A 20,812-nucleotide genomic window follows, 5' to 3' on the forward strand; every position below is an offset into this window, starting at 1 on the left:
CTCTTACCAGAAGCAAAAGAGCAGTATTATTCCCAAACTGGCTTTCCAGTGATTGGTAATCTCTAGGAAGGCTGCGAAATGTCCCTCTGCTCCTTCTGTCACCAGCAACAAAACAGAAGGACTAATGCCAAGCTGATTCCTGGGAAGCAATTCTTAAGCTCTCCAGTGATTGGTAGTCTAGCCCCAGATGTTACAGATTTGAAATGTAAGATTAATATTCTGAATATTGCAGTATTGCTCTGTTTCTTTTAGAAATAAATAACTTTTTTTTGAATAAGATAGCAGATTATAGTCAATAAATAATAACAATCATTACACTGACGATTTTTTTACTTAAAAAATGCACATTAAGTCATATATTTTCATCACTGAGAGCTATGTTGATGAGCAGAAGGAAACTGGAGCACTTAGAAAATGCCCACCTTGTCATAAGTTCAGAATGCAAAGCTTCACATAGATAGAGCCATAGGTCAGGATCAAACCCTAGAAACTGGAGCTGTGATGCAAAAAACCCATCATGAAGCAATAATGGTGATTTATTGTTATTATTACTATTAATATAAATATTAAGTTGTTGTGTCTTTCGGCTTTTCCCGGTTAGGGGTCGCCACAGTGGAACTCCGGTCTGCTAATGATTGGCAGTACATTTTTACTTGCCGAGTTGCCAGCCCTGACGCACAACCTTCAACGAAGGTACGCCCATTCACGCGTGTCTCCACACAGCAGACGCTTAGCTGAGAATCGAACTGGACAACGTCTTACTGTGAGGCAACAAAGCTACCGCAGCACCACCACCGCAGCCAATATAAATATTAAGTAATATGAGTAATTTATAAATAGATGATTTGTTATTTTAAAATTTTAATATTAATTTAATATTAAAATTAATTTACCTTAACACACAGTTCCATATTTAAATTAATATTAGTAGTATTTACTTCACATTTAAATTCTAATTAAATAAATGCAATATTTATTTATTTAACATTTGTTAACCGAGAAAGTCAACTTGGAACAAAGCCAATTTTCAGTGGACGCTCAGGGGAAAATGCTCCAGATGCATGTCTTTCTAATATGCAATGTATAGACTCAGAGAATGCAAATAGCAAGGTCCCAAGAAAGCTGAATTGTGCGGTCCCGCAATTATTTGAAGTCCCAGAAGCATCAGTAGTAGTGCGGGCTATGTGCAAGAAGCCAAGAACCCAGAAAAACAAGTACTAACAGTGATCAGATTCATAGAGGGGTCCCTAGTGAAAGTTGGTGTGCTTCATTGTTCAGCTCTGTGCCCACTGCTGTTCATACTGGTGATGCAAAAAGGTCAGAGGGGGCAAATCAACAAAGTTGCTGTATGGAATTTGGTATCATGGGCACATTCTGAACAAGAACTATATCAAATGATATAGCAATGGAATGCAAAACTGAAGGCACATGAGATGAAACCTAGTACAGATAAGACAGTTGTAATGACAGCAAATGATGGAATTCAGAAGAAGCTGAAAACTGAGATAGGAGGGAAAATAGTGGAAAAGGATAACAGCTTCAAGTATAGGGGTTGTAGAGAAGTTAAGTCTGAATTAATTAAGAGGTCAAAGCTAGAATCAGAAGGGCTGCAACCAATGGCATGGAGTGTAAGAGGTATTGTGTAACAAAAGAATGCCAAAGAAGCTGAAAAATAAGGTGTACAAACAGTGGTGCAACCAGTACTACTATATGGTACGTAAAGCAGGGCAGTGAAGGCAGAGCAGGTGAGGAAGCTAGAGGGGATGTAGATGAAGTGCCTCAGACATATGGTAAGAAGCAGAGAGTGGCTGACATTCAGAAAGATGCATTTTTAAAAACATTCTAGCAAAGAAGACTCCATTCATAATTAAACGTATTCTTCAGTAATTGAATTTATGCTATTTTGCTTATATTCTGGCACATAGGTTCACCTAGAAAGTTTTGTGATTTTGGCAATGTTCATTTGCAGAGTTCTGTACTTATAACAATGTTTACATCAGGAATTCTACAGTTACTTTTAATGAATTTTATTCATAAGATTTTGTGTTTCATTCTTATAATGATGTGGGGAAAGATGTGTAGTCAGTAATGTGCTATACACAGTTATGTACTTCCACTGATATTTATCCAGTGTGTTCTGCATTTCGAAACAAGATATGTTAATACATTTGTGATAGACAGGATTTAACAACTTCCTTTTGAGGATACTTATTGAGGAAGTGCTATGCTTCAGATGTTATTGACATGGAGACTTATATATTACTTTCTCTGTGTGATTATGTGTTGAGCTCCATAATGGGTGCTGATGTCTCTGCAGGGAATTCCATATTTCAAAACTTATTCTTGAAGGGGATTTTGTGTTTCTGATGCTATTCATACTGGAAATATGTTAGGCCATATGTGTCCAAATGGAAATGGGTTCTAGGATAGTGTCATGATAAATCCAATAGAACATAGAAGGACAGATAATTGAATGGGTAGCAAGTACATTTTTATATCATCAAAATCTACTAAACCCAGAAAGTTAATAAAGCATCATACAGGGAATTAGCACTCTGGATGTTCTACTTAAAAGTCATGAGCATCACAGAAGTAATGTTAAAATGATAAAATGTCTGGTTATTAGTAAATGTGATGCTCTGTAGGTAAACATTATCATTAGCAATTCTTGCAGTAGTAGCAGCATATGCTATCAAAACTTCATAATAGCAAAATGTAGCTGCACATAATTTTTTACAACATAATACTAGAAAAGTGCCTGCAAATTGAATTATGAAAATATGGCATTACTTGTTTAAAAATGAATTAATATAGTGATTTATAATTCAGAATGAAATAATTATAACGTCTCTGATTGAGTTTATCTCTCTATATCAGGATGAAAATACACTGGAAGTTACAAATGGGCATTTGTTAACTATAAACAACATAAAACCAAAGCATTGTATATGATATAAAAAATTGGCTTTAAACATAAGTAGCAGAAAAGCAAAATCAAAATATAATACTTCACAATAATATTAAAAGTTATATAAATCTTTCTCCCAATGTTATCATTTGCTTCAAAAAGTTCTTGCAGATGTATGAAATGTTTAAGAAACAAATTTATTGTTTGGATGAATTTATGAATGGCCACAATTTACTAATAAACATAACTGAAACAAAGTTGATGATTTACAGAAAGAATAAATGTCAGCATTTAAAGTTTACCATAGGGAGATTATTATATGAAGAACATTATTTTTTTATTAACATATTTTTTACAATTATGCCATTTCAATAATGCATAACGAATTTCTGAAATTCTGTTCTGAAGAAGTTCTTTATTAAAAGAACGAAAGCGATTAACCTATTTTTGTATAGTTATGTGTTTTTTTTGCCAGTGACGTTCGGCTCCAGTTGGACTGGAAAAAGGATTACTTTGTTTTCAAGTTGTTGAGTTCTATTTTGCCCTTTTGCTCATTTTCTTGTTGTAAAATAGAGAACTACATTTAGTAAATTGAAAAATATTTACCTCATCTAAGGAAAATAATTGATAATGTTTGGTGGAAGAGAAAATTGAAATTAAATACACACTCAAAAATGTCCAAACTTTTATGCAGTACATTTAAATCATTTGAATACCTTAGGTTATTTATGTACAGGATCCAGAAAGTTTGAAATTAAGAGCAAGATTTGTGAGTTACTAATTCAAGCTATATAGTTTTTGGAATTTTAAAACTTGTGGAGGAACAGTTAAGGAATACTGCCCATGTACTCAAAAGAAAGAAAAATGTATGATACCTGTAATAATTGAGTGCACATATTATAAATGAATAAGAGAACATCTGTTTGTTAGAATTTTTGGTCCAAATTATGAAAAAAAAATTCTCAAGACTTTATCAATCTTGTTATTTTAATTGTTTGTCATCAGGAAAGAACATGCCATCAAAATATGGCAAATGCTCTTCTCATGATTGTAAGAAAAAAGTTATTGTTAACATTTTCAGAAAGTATGACAACTTATTCAAATCTGTATTAAAGTATGATGCCTATAAATGTTGATTTGATGCAAGTGCTTTTTTAGATGATTATTAAATGATAAATTATGTGCACAAATGTTGATTTGATGTAAATGTTTTTTGGCTTGATTATTAAATGATAAATGGCTATAATATGAAATATATTGCATGAAAGAATAAATTGACTATAATAATTAAAGAAGGTGATTTAAGTCAGAATAAAAGTTAGTTGAAAGTATGGAATTATTTTCAGTATAGTCATTTCTGACAGTCAAGTCAGACTTATCAGTCCTTTCAATGTAATGAAGTCAAGGTAGAATATTTTAACTACCAGTGAAGAATAGTAATGTAAGCTCAAACCCTGTCAAAAAAAAAAAAAAAAAGCATTATCAGTGCGTGAAGTGATATGCTGAATGGCTCTTGAAAACATATAAAAGAAATGGTAGGTTGTATATCCCTTCCAGAAGGTGCTGTAGTAGAAAACTGTAAATGTGTTGGCATTGTCTCTGTGTACACAAAGGGGAACAGAGGGGAACCACAGCTGCAGTAATATAGACCAGTTAATGTTTTCAGCAAGTAAATGATTAGAGCATAGTTTTTCAAATAATTAGGCCAACTTTTTGGGAGAGGTATATAACTCTTTTTTTGAGAATGCCAAAATACTTGTGAAAATGTTTGAATCATTAACTGTTTAATATAGCAAATATGTGTTTTTTACAGTAAATAAAAAAGAATTGTATACTAAACAGTGATTGTTTCAAATAAGTACATGAGAGGGTCAGTGTACTTGTTTCATATTTAAAGAGGCTTGAAGGAGGTGCAGTATGACCAAAGCTGAGACTATTACTGACTTAAAAAACATGAACTACCAAAAGAAGGTAGAAGATCTAGACAACCACACCATTAGAGACCCTTTTTGTACTTGATCACCCATATCAAAGCAAGTCTAATAACTCTACAAACTTCAGAACCAAGAATCCAAATATTCACCACCAGATAAATAGAATGTAAAAGAAAAAGGTAGAGTCATAATACAGTGCTTTGCCCATCTTCTTCTTCTTCTTCTTCTGCAGGTTAAGCAGTGTGACACATTGTCATCTTTCAAACAGAACCTGGTTGTTTGGTTTGGACACTCAAAGATTTACACTGGGAACAACTGGCCTAGCCTTCCTTGAGAAAAGGGGTACAGTCTGTTTGTGGGTACTGGAAAGTTGTTAATGGTTGTCAGACTAAAATGCCTTAAACCTCACATGAATCCTTTGAAACCTAAGGCTTACACAAATTGACCAAGGAGTGATTAAAGAAAAATATAGCCTGATCATGATTAATATATGCCAGCACATTTAATTAAAGTTGTTGTCCAGGGGACCACAGCTGCAATAATCTAGAGCATTTAATGTTTTCAGTTGTCCAGTTGTATAGTTGATGACATGTATGTGTATGTTCACCATAGTGTCAAAACCTTACTTTGTATGTTTTAGTTAGTCTTATCAATATGATTTTGCAGTACATCTTAAACACACACACACAAACACTCTCTCTTAGTAGACCAGTTAATAAAAACTTTGCCAAAATAAAAAGGGTACTACTCATTGTGGATTAAAGTTGAATCCAGTGCATGCTCCATGGAATTAATATTGTGAACAATCTTTTATTTGTCTCATTAAGTAAGAACATCAGACTGGCTAGAATCCATTTTCAGTAGAGGCCTAGAGAGAAAACCTCCATTACAATTGCAGTATAATGATGGTACTCTAAATATGTACAGTGAAATTACTATGGAAATAAAGTAAGGTGCAAATACAATATAATATATGCCGAATATTGTATGCAGCAGCAGTGTGTGTTATAAAATGCAATACAAGTATCTAGTGAGAATATGTAAAATTGTTAAAAATGCCTCATTCCTATGATAAACGATTGGAAAAAAGTTAACATACACATGGCAGGAAAAGTTCAAATGCATAGTGATTATAGCAAGCATAATATACAGTGTATACAAACAATAACTGGAGTCTTGATATGGAACTTAGACACAAGATACAGAGAGAAGCTGAGAAAGGCAGTATATACTCTCAGAGGGAGAGTAAAGGCGAATAAGGAAAGAAAGGTTTATTTCAGGATTAAGCTGATGAGTCAAGGGTTGCAGTAGATATGGTGAAAAAGATGAGACATAGTTACAAAGTGGGGTGCAGTGAAAGAGTAGTGAAAGTACTGGTGAAAGAATGGGATTTATGACCTAGTGAGGTATACTCTGGCAAAATGAACTGGTTTGTGGAAAGTTTAGAACTGGGGCTTAGACATAACTGTAAGAAAAAATAAACAGATGAGTTATGAGTCATAAAAGAAAAGAAAGGAAGGGGATTACACAATAGTATAGTGGATTGATTGTAATACTACAGTAGCAGTTACATGGTGTGTGAAATGAAGCAATGTAAGATTGGAAGTTAGTGGAATAAACGTATACGTAGAGGACTCACACATATTTTGTGGCATATTCCAGGGGAGTGTATGTATGTGCTTAGAGTAGTAGGTCAGCCTGGGTTGTTTAGGATTGAGTGGATGAGAGCTTAAATAATAACATTGCTGAAGAAGTAGCATGTTAGATGAGTCTGCGGAATAAGTAGACGAGAGAAATGATTTAGTAGAGCTGGAAGCTGAGAGTGGCTAAGTGAAAAAAAAAATTGGCAAATTTGAAGAATCTGGTTAGCTTCAAATCATCTGAAGCTGGATTAGTTTATGAAAAGAAAAGTGAAGAAGCAATTTAGCATCAGACTGAATTAAGATCACATTAGCAGGAAGCAAAATTTAAAATTATGCAGTTTGATTTGTAATCAGTTACTTTGGTACAAGAATGAAATAATAATTATGAGGCAATGATTTCAGGTCATGGCACATGTATAGATTTGCATCTTTAGACGGCAAGTTAAAGCAAGTTTCTTCAGACTGGAAGAGTTAATTCTGGATACTTAGAGGTACTTTGTTCCAGTATGGGCAGTATGAAATGACTGTGTGGTATCTTCAGCTGGGTGTGGGAATTTGTAGACAGGTAATTAAAGAACTGAAATTAGTGTTCATAAAGCAATATGAGATTTTTGTAAACAATTTTATGAACTGCAGTAGGTTGTGATTGTTGAATATGGCTTGCAAGATTTGAGCATTTTAACTTTTTTTGGCTGTGCAGTGAATGTATGAAGTGCAGATGACAATTGCAGAAGACACACTCGTGCAGATATTACACAGACCATGAGCTACACTGGAAGAGGAAGGGTTATTACTAGGACCTACTGTCAGATGTTTATTCAAGAAATGTGCTAATTCCTAATTAGTTCATGTAGGAAACATTACATTTTTGAATCATTTTATTTTGTGAATTACATAGTTTTATTAATTTTGGTCTGTATATTTGCTCCCTTTGTTGTTGATTTAGAGAACCATTTGTTTCCAATAGTTTTTGTTTGAGAAGCTATAATTATTTTTAGACTGAGTTTTTTTTTTCTTTATAGCTGTACTCCTGTGGGAGCCAGTAAAATAATGAATGCAGTTTTTTTGTGTTTATGTTACTTGATATTTATGTGAAGGGTTTCATACTTCCTGCTCTGATGGTCCTGATGATATGAGTTTTGTGCCTCAGATGGTATTCATGCATACAGTCATAATCATGCAGAGAACTTTGCACTTCCCAAAGGTCCGTATATGAAGTTCTGTATCCCTGTGAGGAGTTCCATGTTTTCTTCCAGTGGTATCCAGGTGGTTAGTTTTGTGCTTCCCTCTGTCCTTAACATGTACTTCTCGGTTTCTGATTTTTTTTTTTTTTTTTTTTTTTTTTGTGGATATAGAACCAGCATGAATGCAACATGGTTGACAACTTTGACCAGTAAACAGAATCTTGAAGAAACAAAAGCAAACTATTTTCTAAATGAAAAACTGCATTGGAACTGTTAAGAACAGAAAACTGCATTCTGAAAAATGCTGCAGAAGATGCTGATGCTGAAGATGAAGTCTAATGTACAGCTAATGCGAAATCACAACCAGAAAATTCACATAACATAACTGCAAAGAAAGAGGTAACCATGGTTGAATATGGTGCCAAGATGCCAACTGCAAAATGAAACATTGTTATGGCTGCTGATGGATATAATAAATACATTGAACAAGCCCAATTGGTGGTTAGTGAAGAGCTGTGAATAGTAAGCAGTTCTTTGGCAGCATTATGGCATGACATTTCAAATTTGTTTGCCGAGCTCCTGTACTGTTATGCCATCCAAAGTAATTGACCATTTTTCTGTGACTTGCATCTTATATATCTAATTAAAGATTCAGCACATACTGTAAAATTCATATTTTGAAATTCTTTAATAGGTCAGCTAGTAGTGTTGAAAACGTAAATTTCTGTAGAAATATTTACCTTCTTTATTGGCTTACACCTTTTTGCTTCATTTGTGTGTTTGAAGAAATTTAATACCTTTGAAGATGGTCAAAGTGTTGTGCCAAGAAAATAATTTGTACGCCATTAATTACACAGGGAATGCCTAGTTATAACTGGTATTCTTCAAAGTCTGCAAGTGCTGAGACATTTAGTGACAAGGTTCAACCCTATGGAAAAGAGAGCAGATTCCAGGACCCTGGAGAAAAAGACATCAGCTTTCCAGATTCATATATAAGAAATGAAAACAAAGGTAGATTCAACAGTAGGTTCTGTAGATATCATGGAAAAGGACAATGGCAAGCAGGAGGAAACAAAGGCCACAGTCCTCACGCATGCTCTGCAGGAGTGCAGAGATCAGACTGCAAAGCTGTAGAGGTTTAATAAACAGCTTTGAACAGAGATAGACATCCTTATGAGCTCAAAGAATGATACTGTTGAGAGTGTTCATGAACTGGAGAAGTCAAAGTATGCATTTGAAGAGAAGGTAGAAAGAATAAAAAAAATTGAAGATGTCTTGCAAGGTACTGAAGATGCTAAGCTAAAGTCAGAGGCAAATTTTCAAGCATGAAAGCTCACTGTGAGCAAGATGTTTAGAGTGAGCTTCACTCAGTATTGATCATTCACTTTTGTTATAATTATGGTTTTATTTTAAGGGTAATTGGTTCTTTTATAAACCAGAAGAGATGTGACGATTTTAACTTACTGGATTGGATTTTGAGGGTGTGTGTCTTCATTCATTTGTGTATAAGGTAAAATGCGAGTAGTAAGGCATTGTTCTGATGATGTCTTTGTAAACAAATGAAAGTGCTCAACTTTGACTTGGAAATTGATACAGTAACAGTCTTTAGCATTTCTGTGGCTGCTGACTTGCTGGTTGCTTTTGCATTTTTGGGTTTTGGTACTTCCAGTCTGAGATAGCAGTTTGCAGCTTTGTTTGGATATTTTCAAATAGGTTTTAAGCTGGAGCGTGAGTAGGAAGACAAAGGAAGACAGCTTTTATTCACAGGTTCATAATTTCATTGGTTCTTTCTTGGCAGACACTCTGGGCAACGATATAGACCCTAATTATGCAACACAGCAAGATTAATGAGTACATTTGCCACTATGCTTGATGGGAGCCATATTGCTTACTGTGAGAGTACATTTATGGGTAATGATTCAATTGTCAAGGCAGAACTTGAAGAATATTATTGTGCTCCATTTTTTGATATGTAAAGGGAGCTTGCACCATGGCAAAGGATTTTTTATTTTTTTGTGGGGGGGGGGGGGGGGGTAAGTTACCTAATTTTCTAAGAGGTTTTGTTTATGTTGCAATGAAGCATGAGGTCTTTGGAGCAAGTGATTTTAGTGCTACCCATATTTCTGAGGTGGAGGAATCCTAGCAGGACAGTCTTTTATACCCCAATAGGCCATGCAGTGAGAAACAATATGAAGATGAATTTCAAGTAACGGGAAAGGCAGACAGATGCAGCAAACAATTTATGAGTTGAAAAGTTATTTGCATGAATGGGATAGTATTCACTTTTTCATTGTTAAAAATCTGCTTTTTCAGTGCTAAAGTCTTAACAGTGCTGGAACTATAGAATGCAAGCTTCCTCTAGAGAAGCAGTGGAATGAAGGTATAGCTAAATTAGTGGAGAAGTAATTGCCTGAATGCAAGCTGCTCTGTATGAATGCCTGTATACTGAAGTCCATAGAGATAAACAAAGTTAAAGCTGATTGCAATAAGTAACACTTTATTACTGAATATCAGCTGCCAATAACAGTGAATCTGATGCAACAGGGAATCGAAGAGGAGTGTACAGATCTATATGGATTTATCTGAAAAATCTGTGGAATGGTTAACTTCTGCGGGTGAATTTTGTTAAAGAAAGGGCACTACACAAACTGATGGAAGGAGGGGTAATTCTTTATGCAGGTCAAAGAGCTGAAGAGATGTCTGCTAAATGTAAAGTGCCTACAAACCTAACAGAGAAGGCACAATGAAAGCATCTCCAACAGTGTTGCAGAAAAACTTTTGAAAGAGCTGAGAAATAGTATGTCACAAAAGAGAATCCTGGCAGTGTCAGTGACAGGAAAGTGGTACCTGGTTTCCCATTCAACATGTTTAGTGTGTCCATAAAATTATGTAGCCGTTCTTGAGTTTTCTTTAAGTTCACATGTATCCAAAACTTTAAAGGTTGATAAACTGGAAGTAATAAAAAGCTAATTCTATCACAGCTGGTTGGTTTTCTTCATACTCCTATGACAAAAAAGATTGTCATCTTCAGGAAAGTTCAAATGCTAAATTGACTGTAACACAGAACAACAGTTTTGTGAGGCTCATACATATTTCAGGGAAGACTTTGGAAATCAAGAAGTGTCTTTAGAGATCAATAGTTATTGTTTTGGTGATGAATTTGAGTATTTCTTTGAAGGCCTTTAGACATCAGATTTAGAATCAGAGGCTCTGAAGCTGAAGGAGTGAGTCCCATGTGAAGAGTTCAAAGATGTGAGACCCAAAAATCAGTATGTAATTGGTTAACTTGTTTACAGTCTGGAGAGAGGGTTCCAGTGGAACTAAGTGGAATGCTAGCAGTAAAAACATGAAAACTGATATGCATGCTATAAATTATTCTGTTCCTATGGATTGTGATAAAAGTGCAGCTAGAACAATCAATTCAGTATTATGTCATTGTATTACAACCAAGCAAGTGAACTGTTCTGTGTTCTCAGAAGGAAGAGTAGTTCAGGTCCCGCTAGACTCTGACAGAATTATATTCTTGTCAAGGCTTTCTGATATGTAAGCAAAAAGTGGAGGTAAACATGGATTAAACATGGTACAAAAGAATATCCTCTCATGTAGACATTGACAATTTAAGGAAAGCTTTTGTCTCCATAATGAGATGTTGTCAGTAGAAATGCCGAGTGCTGACAAGCTGAAAATAAAGACGAAAAACCCAGGAAAAGAAGATTGCTCTTCTTTAAACTTCTTTTTTTTTTTTTGCATCAGTGGAAGCCATCTACACCCCCCATGTGGGAGCAAGCACCCTCATACCCCACATACTTATATATACCAACTCAGAGGTCACCATACCTTGGAGAAAAGGGAATATTTTGATAAATGGCAATCTTGATTTAGTATATGTAACTCTATTTTTCAGCCATTCAGTCTCTACATTTCAGGACTCACTCTGGAGGCTCCTAACATTTCAATTGGTTCCCAAAACTTTTACATGGTGTAGTTATAACTTCTACATAGGAGATCAGGTATTAGTATTAGTGTTGTCCATGGAGAACAAATATTTGGCAAGGAACGTTTGAGATGACTGAAAGAATAAATGCAGTAAAATGTAAGGTTAGACTACCAGAAGAGAGAAGGATAGAACAAATCTATTATATTAACATATTAAAGTCATGGAAGGAAATAGAAGGTTCTGTGGTGAATTCACAAGCTGAAATTTATCCAGATGAGATCAGATGATCTCTGTCTGGAGTCCAGCTAGAGGAATCCTTGTGTAGTATACAAGCACAGGAAATAAGAGAAATGTTATTAAGAAATAAAGGAGTACTCTCGGATATGCCTGGGAAAAGTAAACTGGTAGAATATACCATAGAGACTACACTTGGAATGATGATTAGACTGAGACCTTACAGAGCACTAGAGTCACAAAAACAGAAAGAGGTAGGAAGTTCAAAAGATGACGAAAGATTCTCAAAGTGAATGAAGTATCCCAGTAGTGGTAATTCCTAAACCTGATGGAAGTATTGGACTCTTTAATGAATTTAAAGAATATCATTTCAAAGTTTGATAGCTATCCCATGCTCATAGCAGATGATTTGATAGAGAGCGGACAGATATGGCTTTCTTTCTCTGCTTAATTAAACATAGCCCATGTAACTCCTGAAGGTCTATCAGTGCTTAGTTGTAACATCTGGTTTACATGGAGCCCCAGCCACCTTTCAGACACTAATGGACTAAACATAAAAGCCTCATTCCTGATACACTGGCACTGCTACATCTCAGATGGAGCGCCTTCTGTGTGGAGTCTGCATGTCTTCCCCGCAGTCGAGTGGCGTTCAAAAGACATGCGTGAGTGGAAGTGCCTTCGATGAAGGTTGGGCATCGGGCTGGCACCTCGGCACTGTAAAAATCTACTGCCAATCATTAGTGGACCAGAGTTCCACTGTGGCAACCCCTAACCGGGAAAAGCCAAAATAAGAACAATATAATTTCAAAGTTTGATAGCTATCCCATGCTCATAGCAGATGATTTGATAGAGAGCGGACAGATATGGCTTTCTTTCTCTGCTTAATTAAAAATAGCCCATGTAACTCCTGAAGGTCTATCATGGCTTAGTTGTAACATCTGGTTTACATGGCACCCCAGCCACCTTTCAGAGACTAATGGACTAAACATTAAAGCCTCACTCCTGATACACTGGCACTGCTACATCTCAGGTGGAGCACCTTCTGTGTGGAGTCTACATGTCCTCCCCATGGTCGAGTGGCATTCAAAAGACATGTGTGAATGGGCGTGCCTTCGATGAAGGTTGGGCGTTGCTCTGGCACCTCGGCACCATAAAAATCTACTGCCAATCATTAGTGGACTGGAGTTCTGCTGTGGCGGCCCCTAACTGGGAAAAGCCGAAATAAGAACAACATAATTTCAAAGTTTGATAGCTACCCCGTGCTCATAGCAGATGATTTGAGAGCAGACAGATATGGCTATCTTTCTCTGCTTAATTAAAAATAGCCCATGTAACTCCTGAAGGTCTATCAGTGCTTAGTTGTAACATCTGGTTTACATGGAGCTCCAGCCACCTTTCAGAGACTAATGGACTAAACATTAAAGCCTCACTCCTGATACACTGGCACTGCTACATACCTAGATGATGTAATCATCCATTCAGGACTCTAGGATTTTCACTAACCAAAGATGCAGGCATGTTAAAGTATATAAAACATGCAAAAAGAAAAATCCATGGTATCCCTCAAAGTCTGAGGAGATCCAGTATGCAACCTATACTGGGTCAAAAACAAACGAAGAAGTAACTTCCGTAGTATGGAGGGTGTGAAGTTCACTCCCTGAATTATGTCATGTACCTAGTTCAATAATAAAAATCGAACTGTAAAGTATGTACTATAAAATAAAATAGGTAGTCCACAGTTGAGTTAAAAATGGAATATCCTTTACTAAACATACACATGCACAAAAAAAAAAAATATATATATATATATATATATATATATAGAGAGAGAGAGAGAGAGAGAGATCTACTTCATATGGTCGACATTTTAGAATGCTGACATTCATATGGCCGAGACTATATGATCAACATTCGAAATGTCGACCATAGAATAAAAAATAAAAAACACAAAAAAACTTACCTTCACACTGTTAGCAGGGGGGCTATGCCCCCCTGCACCCCCTGTGGGGGGGTCTACCCTCCATACACCCTAGGGACTTAAATATACCAACCCCGAGATCGCACTACAGTGCGGAAGATGGAAATCTTTCCATTCCGCACTACACGGGCATGCCGGTTCCACATGGTCGACATTTCATATGTCGATCATATGGTCTCGCCATATGAATGTCGACATTCTGAAATGTCTACCATGTGAAGGGAACCCATACATATAAATTATATTAATTATATATACTTGTGCATGTGTATGTGCAGCATTAAGAAATTTGTGCTTCTGCCCTTGTCCTCTTCAGAAATAAATATATATATATATATATATATATATATATATATATATATATATATATATATATATATATATATATATATATATAAAGTGATCTGATACTCTATGTACTGAGAAGTCTCAAATAGATGCTTATTATATTATAATGCAGATTATTTCTGTCATTACTTCAGTCATCCTCATAATATGAAATGTTAATGGTACCTTGTTTCAAGTGATAGTTTCTTAACTATAACAGCTTTCTTTTAAAGGAATGTCATTTTTATATCCATCTGCCACCTCCTGTATACTATCACTTTTCAGAAGGGTTTTTGGTTTCTAGCTAGAAGTAATGTTTCATCACCTTAAAAATTTTTGATTTTGTGACTTTGTGGAGAGCTTTAAGGTATCCTTCATTAATCCCCGTTTCAATGTGACCCCTACCTTTGGACCAAAGGTGAAAGATAAACTGATTAAAAGCAAACAGGAGAGCAAAACGTTGTCTGCTAGTTCACTGCCTCTCAGAGATTACTTTTCATGAATCAAAAATGTCCAAAGAACTTACTGTTTTAAAAAAATCTCAATATTCCAGTGACCGCCGTTTGATCAGTTTCAAGGCAGAGGTTCCCATGGTGGTTATGGGGGCCCCTTCAGTGAAGGCGGCAGATATTTTCCATAGTATCATGGTTTCCATGGCCCTTTGCAGGGAAGACAGCAGTCGAATTCCTGTGAGTTTACCTGACTGATGCACATCCACTCTAGAGGCAGTGTGGGTGGTCATCACTCAGGACAGATGAGTGAAAGGAGATAGTTTTCTGAAGCTTCACAGTTCCCTTTTCCCAGTTAACCAAGCTGACCTCCCCACTACTACCAGACAGCCTACCCCATTAAAAGGAACAGGCAAGGGTAGAGAACAAAAGCCTTATCTTCAAAAGATCCATCCAAGAGTTCCTACCAAACCAGAGAGGATTTATTCAAGATTATTTTTGGTTGCCAGTTAAAACAAGGACATCAGTTTCCCATAGCAACTTCAATAAATATGCCTACAAAACCAAATTCAGGAGAGTGATGGTACAGGCCAGCCTTCTTTATGTCCAGGAAGGGGTTTGGATGTTCCCATTGGACCTCCAGGCCAAATATCTGCACATGAAAAATTACCAAAGCTTCAGGGAGGTTTCAGTGCTTCAAGGTTAAGCTATCACTATTGGTTTCATGTACTCCCACCACCCCAAGGTGTTCACCAAGTATACAGCAGTAGTTGTCTCTTACATGAGGTTCCAGGGAATATGTATTTTCCCCTGTGTGTGTTACTTGCTCCTAGTCTTTACCATCAGGGTGTGTCTCATAGTTATGACTCCTTCTTTGTCTCTCTCTAGCAGAATTGATCAGCAAGGAAGAACTGTAACTGGAACCTTAACAGAACCTGATTTTTACTGAAGGCAATCTTACCACCATATACATGATAGTCAAAGTCATTCAACTAATGATGTACTGATTCCTGAATCTTCCTGCCCTGCCACCATGTGTAATGCTCTTAACCTAACATGACTCTGAATCATATTTTCTGCGATTGTGGAAACATCCCCCTTTTGACATAGCTTTTAGCACACCTCTGGTGTGATTCTTTCTGAATCCCTTGGTAAGTAATACCACATACCCCTGACTGACAAAAAAAAAAATATATAACAAATATTCAAAATATATCCTGTCAAATTTTGCTTAACATCTTTGATCTCTATTACATAAGGCCAGCGATAACTCTTCTGTTGTAGGAGAAATGTGTCCATACATTGTCCCACTGTTTATTAAGTGTAATCATTAGACATGACCTTTTTGTTAAAGGGCATACATTCAAACATGCCCTTATGTTTGATCTGTTATGTAGTGTTTAGTGTGAGGTAAATTCAGGCCCTATTTTTTGCCAAGTTGTCCATTCCTGAGTGCACACGTAGAATCAGGGCATGTTTTTCTTTGCCTTTCCCAGTCCACTGTCAGTTTTGTGACACTGCTCCACCTTGACAGATTTTTGTGTTATGCAGAGAAAATCAAGAAGTATCTGTAATATTTCAGAGTGTATGAGTAAGGGAACTAATTTCTGTTTTTGAAGAAAAGAGACAGCCCTTTTCAGAAATTGGACTAGTGAACTGCTTTCCCACTGGTAGAACTATAAGCCCCTCGTAGAAGTTTTGCATTATTTTAATGACTTAAAAGCTGTTGTGATTTTTCTTTAATTGCTTTTTACTGTGCCTTTTAATCTGATGGCATGCATATCTATATTAATCATTTATCATGAAATTTTATGCATATATTAAAATATGCAAAAAAAGTCCATTAATAGTAAATAATCATATTGACACTCAATGCAGTTCTTGGGATCTCAAGTCATAAAAACAGAATACATTTTCTAATCCGTCTACTTCTGTAGTTTTATTAATGGGTTATCATTTTGGGCTTTCTCTAATTTATGAAAGCCCAGTGAAAACAAATCTCTTACCATCACTAATGAAGTTAATTTTTTGTTATCAGTAGTTTTGTTATTGTTAAATCTAGACGTTCCCACCTCCCTCACCCTGGACTGAATTCTGTAACTTTGACAGACAGCTAGCAAATCAACATTGAAATTCAATGTAGTGCTGTTTGCTGCATATCATGGCAGACTGTCCATATCTAAAGTTTAGCTTCACACTATGCAGATGAGTTTGTTTAAATTCATTGTCAGAGGCAGAAATAAGCAGTAAATTGTACACATTATGAGTAGAAAAGAAGTGGATCACTTTACAGTGACTGCACACTCACATACACACAGGTACACACATTGTAGTTACAAGTGATAACTGCAATGGTGATCGAGCAGATTTAGATCTAAAAGTTAATGTCAGTGCATTTCACAGTTGTGGTGTTTCACAGTATTGTGCAAGCTGGAGGAGCATTTTTTTCAGGACTTTTTCCCTTTCTGCTACTGTTATGCAACCATGATGTTGGTTTATATAGTTTACAGGAGTGTGTGTGGTGGTGGAAGAGCCCCCATATAGGAGGTGCGAGGTTGCTTGCCCCCTGCAAAAACATTTGTTTTTCAGCTCACAGTTTTGGTATTTAATTTTCAGTAAACGATGAGCCGAAAAAGATTGCTGTGATGGCTCATAAGTAAACACACACACACACACACACACAGTGCTGTGTGGGTACCTACATATGGATTCTTGAATTTTGTACCCACATCTTCATATGCATGTCATAAACTACTATGGTATACTCCTGTTTATTGTTCACTGTTTTGACATAGTGAAATAATATGCAGAAGCTGCTTTGGAAGGAAACATGTTTCTGGACACTGGGACCAGCATGACAAATAACAGCTGTGACACAGTGCCAGTTTTACTAATTTCAACATTGCTGTACTCAGAGTAAGAAGAGATCCATTTTTTCACAGAATGTCCAGATTTTTACGTCATATTTTGGTCTGTTTCCATAAAATGTATAGTCGTCTGACAACATACTGAGGATTGAAGTCATTAAATAATGGCAGACATTTGAGTTTCAGATGTATTCTACAGAAAATGCATGCCAAAAAAAAATCTTCTTTCAAACTTCCAAATTTGTAAAAGAATAAAATAAATTTTTTTTTGATTTTTTGATTTGGGGTCTTTTTTTTTTTTTTTTGTTTAGGGTTGTTAGATTTCTTACAGAGAGAGATAAGCATTGTTTTTCTGTGCTCTGTCAGGCAATAAACCTCTGAACTGAAGACTGAGAAGATACCTAGCATACTATGACTGCATTTACTTAGCATTTCCTAGGATTCTTGTTTTTAATGAAAACTGTTCAATATAAAAACAGTAGAATTATGGGTGATAGCTATTTATACTATGTTTTAGTGACTGCAAATCCTGTCTATTACCACTACTCTGAAAAGCATACTTTTAATATGGAAGCATCATATTTTGTGGATGCAAATGTGACTGTTTTATTATCAGAATATTTTTGTGTATAAAAACATAGTTTATTTTTCTATTTGTCATTTGTTTAATATTTCTAAAATGGCATTTGGCAATAGGGATTGTGACAACCCTCCACCTCTTCAAGGAGCTTCACTCCTCACCACTGGCACCAGTGAGGAATGTTCAATGGGAGGATAACAGGTGCACACACACTATCTCCAGATGCAGCTCTCTGCATCAAACACAGTTTCCCTTACGAGCACACAGAGAACACAGTCAGTCTGGGGCTGCTGGTTACTCTCTCTTTCTCCAGATACCCTATAAGACTTCCCAGTAGCACAGCTACAGAGCTGAGTCCTTAGCCAGGGTTCCAAGCCAAGTCCTGCAGCACTCTCTCTGTCCAACCAGTGCTTCATGTCCCTGCCCAAGTAGCTAAAATACACACTCTGAGATTTGATTTGCACACACACTCACATACACAGACACACCTGGGAAAGGCTGGCACAGGTTTACTAGCTATGCCCCCTTTGCTCAGACTGTAAGGTAGTTATCACTGCCACCAGAACCCCTCACCAGCTACTTTAAGACCCTTATGAAGGTACCCAATATACTGAGTGAAATTAATATTAATACAAATGGTAGTTTGACCAAGAGCAAGGTTATTAGGAGCGGCCCACACAATGTCACCAAATAAATATGGAAGTACTCTCAAAACTTAAATATCTCTACAAAGATCAGCCACAATGAAAGGTTTAAGTATACTTAAATAATAAAAGAACAAGAAAAGGAAATATTTAAAATAACATTGAAGTACAGGCTCAGACAAATAAAGAAAGAACAATAGCTAAACTAAACTTCACTTTATGCCTGACTAAATCTAAGAGAATTCTATTCCTTAATAACTTACTTAACAGAGTGAGGCAGATGATGTGGTGAATGGTCCTTCTTGTTGTCAGGCCCAAGACAGTATACAGAATGCTCTGTCTCACTAAGAGACTTCTCAGGATAATATCTAAAATATTACTTCTGAGATAGCTTGTAGAATGACATCACTTCTGGCCATATGACTTCTAGTTCCAATGCAAGCCCTTCACTGCTGGAAGCTAGCAGTACTTAGCACCTACCTGTAAAAATGCACACATAAGGGCTTTAGCTCAGATCTGTGGTAGGTGCTGGAAGTCATAAAACAATTGCATATCTCCATACTTCCATAGTAGTAATTAGTTCACCCCAAAGACAATACAGAAAACTTCTTATCACAGCCTTTGTGTCTCTGGCTCCTTTGAAACATGTGAGATAGCATCTTTATGGCCTAGCCTATAAAGTAATTTAATTTTAGATATATTTAAAATTTGCTGGACTGAGGTTAGCCTCCTGATTTCCGCTTTCCTCTTTTAAAGCATATACATTTAAACAGTTGCAATAGTGCATGTCCATTTCTGTTGTCTCCAATAGGGCACACCATGGATACATTTCAGATACAAGCACTTTACAAATACCTTTTCAACACAAACATCTGTACAAATCAGTTTGATATACACATGACGTACAGTTCTAATACATTTGTAACACAAGCATCTTGTATAAATCAGTTTGATATTCATAAATGACATATAATTATTTAGAAAATTCCAGCTAGCTCTGCTGGCAGTACCTCCTTTCATCACAAGTGTACTTATCTAGTGAATAAAAAAAGTAGCTTTCGGATCTAATATTTTCAACAGATGCATAATCCATTGCATCACTTAAACTTTCTGCAACCTTGTTTTTCTGTAATGTTTTCTGTGTAATATTTTATGGTTTCTGGTGATCTGATGTGACTTGTGTGCCATTATCTTTCTCAACATGCAGTATCTAATAATTTCATAATGTTCTGTATTTTCTAATTTACTTATCTTTCTTCCTGATAGGAACTATGTCGTCAACATATGGCAGTAAAGTCACCATTTAGCAGAACAGATGCACCAGTTGCTGCAGAAAATTCTCGTGTCAGCAGTGTGTCATCTCAGTTCAGTGATGCACCTCAGGCTAGCCCAAGTTCGCATAGCAGCACCCCATCTTGGTGTGAGGAACCAGTTCAATCCAATATGGATATTTCAACAGGCCACATGATCTTGGTAAGCAGTGTGATTGATACTAAAGGGCATTATCTGTTACCACTTTTACTGGGTGTTTAAGCAAATGAAAAACATTAGCTTTTGTAATCAACTTCATTAACTTCATATGAGAGAAGTTAGTGGTCTGTTAGGAAATCAGCTAAATTACTATATCAGCCTAAGCAGAATTCTTAAACAGGTTTCTCCTGAGCTGGAGTGATGTTGGAGTTGATTGTATTTAGTGGAAGAACACATAAATGTAGTCTTCCCAAATTAGGATTGTGGGGGCTTTACCCCACAGAAAACCAGTTGCAGATGTTTTGCCTTTCTCTGCCTATTTTGGCCAATCCCATAATCTGGCCAGTTTGTCATTGGCTGCAAAATTAGACCCAGTTCTGAGCACTTTTAACCAAAATTTCAGGACATGTTACCTGTGTTGCTTAAAGGCCATCTATTACACAATGATACTAAGATGGAACATTTACTTTACAGACAAGAGTTGGTATGTTTGGAATTCATTTTTTAATTAACAAACATTTATCAATCAAGAAGCAAGCAGAAGTGACCTCACCAGAGGTTATACTGCTCAAAAACCAATGTGACTATCAATGAAGAATGAAGGCAGCAACCACCACTAAATGTAAAATCCAACATTTCATTCTGGATTTAAAGGGA

The 20,812-nt window shown here is 36.2% G+C and overlaps 1 protein-coding gene across 2 annotated transcripts in view; it reads left to right on the top strand.

Moving 5' to 3' along the window:
- Positions 1–20,812, top strand: part of PTPRN (protein tyrosine phosphatase receptor type N) — a 2,492,130-nt gene that overhangs the window by 2,292,413 nt on the left and 178,905 nt on the right. For both annotated transcript variants that reach the window (XM_044075862.1, XM_044075864.1), the window contains one exon: positions 19,952–20,158. In XM_044075862.1, coding sequence (XP_043931797.1) covers positions 19,952–20,158 — 207 coding nt within the window. The remainder of the gene's footprint in view (positions 1–19,951; positions 20,159–20,812) is intronic.

Source organism: Protopterus annectens, chromosome 6.part1 (assembly GCF_019279795.1).
Source record: "Protopterus annectens isolate FY-2018-M chromosome 6.part1, PAN1.0, whole genome shotgun sequence".
Taxonomy (NCBI): Eukaryota; Metazoa; Chordata; order Ceratodontiformes; family Protopteridae; genus Protopterus; species Protopterus annectens.